The sequence below is a fragment of the Phaseolus vulgaris genome, chromosome 1 (assembly GCF_000499845.2).
Source record: "Phaseolus vulgaris cultivar G19833 chromosome 1, P. vulgaris v2.0, whole genome shotgun sequence".
Taxonomy (NCBI): domain Eukaryota; kingdom Viridiplantae; phylum Streptophyta; class Magnoliopsida; order Fabales; family Fabaceae; genus Phaseolus; species Phaseolus vulgaris.
The window spans coordinates 41,004,800-41,008,665 of NC_023759.2; the positions used below are offsets into that span (position 1 = coordinate 41,004,800).

The 3,866-nt window shown below is 35.7% G+C and overlaps 1 protein-coding gene across 1 annotated transcript; it reads right to left on the bottom strand.

Moving 5' to 3' along the window:
* Window positions 1-839: 839 nt before the first annotated feature.
* LOC137814272 (cytochrome P450 94A1-like) lies at window positions 840-2,751 on the bottom strand. Its single transcript, XM_068616904.1, has one exon. The coding sequence runs from the start codon at window positions 2,520-2,522 to the stop codon at window positions 978-980; it is 1,545 nt and encodes a 514-aa protein (XP_068473005.1). The 5' UTR covers window positions 2,523-2,751; the 3' UTR covers window positions 840-977.
* Window positions 2,752-3,866: the final 1,115 nt, after the last annotated feature.

Consider the following 3,866-nt stretch of genomic DNA (forward strand, 5'->3'; position numbering starts at 1 on the left):
ATAAAAAAGTGTCTTTAATGAAATATTAGATAAAATGTAAAATATTAAAATAATTTTTAAAATTAAAAAAATTAAAAAAAATTAAAATATTAATATTTAATGGATATAAAGTGGAGGAATGGTTGTCAAATCATCATTTTCTTTTATATTTTCTTCCTATCTAGTCATAGAGAACCTTCCTAAAACTACTTCTTTATCTCTTCTACAAACTGCTCAAGAACTCTCCCCACGCCACGCGCTTCTGGGTCAAATAAAATCCACGGATGTTTCCTTTACATATCCACATCAGTTTTTCATTAAAATGATGTAATTTTACTTTAAGAATGGATCAATGGTGTATTAAGGTGGGAAAAAATAGTGATCAATAAAAACAATTTTAATATTGATAATTCGAAGTCAAAGTCATGTGATTTTGATTAAATAATTATGAACAAGAGGATTTTAATATTGAATAAAAATAACTAAAGTTATACCAAGTGATATCAGTTATACACTTGTAATTTTTTTTAACCATTTACATATTTACTAAGTGAAATTGTAAGATTTTGATGAAAAACGATTCAGAGACTACACACAAAAGATTTTATCTCCACTCTGTTGCACAGATGCTAAAATGCATAATGCACAAACTTCAAATCCCGATGTCTCTCTTTCTTCTTCTACTCGTCTTTCTCCGCAATTGCTAATATTAATAGAGAAATGATAATTTGAACTATAACACTCGAATAAATTGATTTAAATATAAATATATATAATAAAGAATAAATTTGTAATTAAATAATATGAAAAAAATATTAAAATAATAGAATTGAGATTTTAATATGATTGTATAAAAAAAATAGAATTATAATCATTACTCATATTAATATTATAAAAAAATACAAACAAGTAAAACACAAAGGTCAAATTCAAATACCAAACATGGTACTAGGAACAGAGTGAAGGAATGATGTGGTCTGAAAGCAAGAAGTTGGGTATTAATTGGAGGTTTCCCTCTCAATGATCTTCACAGGAAAACCACCTTCCATCTGGGAGGTGAGGAAGGAAATGAAGTTCGGCTCCACCCCTTCAGCCACCGTGGGAACAACCGTGAACCGCCGTAGAATCCCAGCCACCACACTCTGCATCTGCATAAAAGCCATCTCCTTCCCCAAACACACTCTGGGACCAGCTTGAAACACAGGATAAGTGAAAGAATCTTTTCCCACAAACTTCCACTTTTCGGATTCAACCTTCTGCAACCACCTCTCTGGCTTAAACTCCGCCCAATCCTCACCCCAAATACTCTCCAGCCTCCCCATGGCGTACACGTGATACGTTACCAGCGTCCCCTTCTTCACCACCGTACCATCCGGCAAAACGTCGTTGTCCGCTGCTTCTTTGGTGTCCATCGGCACCGGTGGGTACAGCCTCATGCTCTCGCACAACGCTGCGTGCGTGTAAACCATATGCTTCACTTCATCATACACCGGAGCCTCCGATTTCTCCATTATCTCCTTCACAATCTCCTTCTCCACTCGCGGGTTCTTCGATAGCAGCCAGAAAAACCACGTCAGCGCTGCTGACGTGGTATCCTTCCCTGCCAATATGAAGCTTATGACTATGTCCGTCACAAAGTCTTCGTCAGAGTGCCCCGAACTCAAGAACCGCGAAAGCATGTCCACCGATTCAAGGACTTCCTTCTCCTTCAGCTCCTTCTTCTTCTCTCTCACTATGTTCTTCGCGAACTCGTGCACTACCCTCACTGCCATTCGCAATCGCTTTTCTGAACCTCTGTTAAGCGCCCTCTTCACTTTCCAGACTAACGGAGACAGTTCGCGGAACCGTTTGCTGCTTATCTCCGTCGCTTCTTCGTACGCCACTGCAAACTTGCTCCTTTCAACCGACGGTGTCAGGTACTCCGCGTCGAAGCCAAAGGCGATTTTGCAGATGTTATCGAACGCGAAGCGTTGGAGGATGTCTTGGAAATCAAGGGTCTGGTCTTGTTGTGCCGCTGAAGCCATGATGGGGAGGAGGCGGTCGGAGAGTTCGGCATCAACCACGTCTTCAACGAACTTCCGGATAGACTTTGTGTTGAATTCGTGGCTCGCGACTTGTCTTTGGAACTTCCAAGTGTTGCCGTCGGCGTTGAAGATTCCCGTGCCAAGGAAATCTGAGAGGGTGGTGATGAAGGAATAGCCCTTTCGGTAGTTGGAGAAGCGGGTCTTGAGAATGTGCTCCACGGTGGCGGGGTTGCCAGTGAAAACTTGGAGGCCACCCAGCGGGCGGTGGAAGGTAAACGTGGCGGCAGGTGAGATTTGGACTATATCGGATAGCCACTGGATACGGCGGTTGCCGATGCGTTTGAGGGCTAAGTAGGAACCAATGAGTGGGTATGATTTTGGGATAGTGAGAACATTTGTTGTTGGAAGAGGGCGTTTATTCTTGAAAGTTGAGGAGAAGAAGAAGAGGAGGGGAAGGATAAGGAAGAGGAAGAGGAAGAAAGGAGCTAATAGCTGAAGATTCAGAAGAATCTCAGTCATTTTGGTATGTGTTGTAGCTAGATCTTTGTTTGAACTTGTTGGATATGTTGGTCTTCAAGGAAGAATTGTGTGTGTATATAGAGAATGATACCTTGAAGAGTCCAAGAGAGGAAGGCGTGGAGAAAATGAGATGAACTTTTTATTATACTTTTTCTGACCTTTCAGTTTAGCCTTTTTGGGTTTGACTAGAGGGCATACGTTAAACGTAAGCAAAATCGTCACCTTTTATGTTTCGAGAATCTTTATTTGAGAAACATACGTTAATTATTAATATTTTAATTATTTATAAAAATTTATAATTTTATTATTTTGAAAAAAATTCTAATACTTTATACTTTTTATGTATTTTCATTAAAGGATTTTCCTTTTTTATTATAAATATTAATATTTATTGTGTTGGATACGTAGGACAAGTAAGATTTTAAAAATATCTTAACTCTTCTTTATGTTTCTTCTTAACCTGCAATATTTCTCTATTTTTGTACACCTAAAAAACACATTTCCTTGCGAAAGCAAAATCGTCACCTTTTTTCTTTCTTTAAAGTATCCTCAAAGCTTGACACTGCCAAGAGTACAAACATTCCTAATAAATTAATTAATTAATATTTTAACTATTTTAATTTTAATTTTTAATTAAAAATATTATAATATTAGTATGAAGGATTGTTGAATAGTGTTATTCACTGTGTTCAGTATTAACAAAACTTTTTCCTTATTTAAACGTGACATTTTCTCTCTATTTGTAAATTGTAATTCTACAATTTTACTGTTGCAGCGCAGATTGTATATGTTTCTGTTTACTGTTTTACGCGAATAGTGAAGATGGACTTGTGAGAAAAAAATACCAGGACCAGCAATTATATAAAGAAGTAAGATGAAAATTAGTTGTGAAATAATCATTAATATTAACATTTTCATTTTCACTTTTACTTTTTTTTTCTGCTTTAAGTTTATGTCGAATGTGTGACATATTATATAACATAACATATCGAATAGTAGATTATATTAAGTTTAACGTAATATAATTAATTACATAATAGAATATAATAAAGATAATAACATAATAATAATAATAAAATTATAAAAAAATATCAATAAAAAATTAAAATATTAATAATAAGATAATTATGATAATAAAATAAATAATAATAATCACAATAAATACAGTCTGATAAATGGTGTTGCTACTATTTCTTTAGCAAATATTGCAGGATTATCTGATGGTGCTAGTAGTTCGGATACAGTCTCTCAGTTTTGGACAGGTGGTGATTGGAATATTCCATTGTCTTTACAGCATATGCCTCATCTTTTTAGTCATATCATGGTTAGGGCAGTACAGGATAT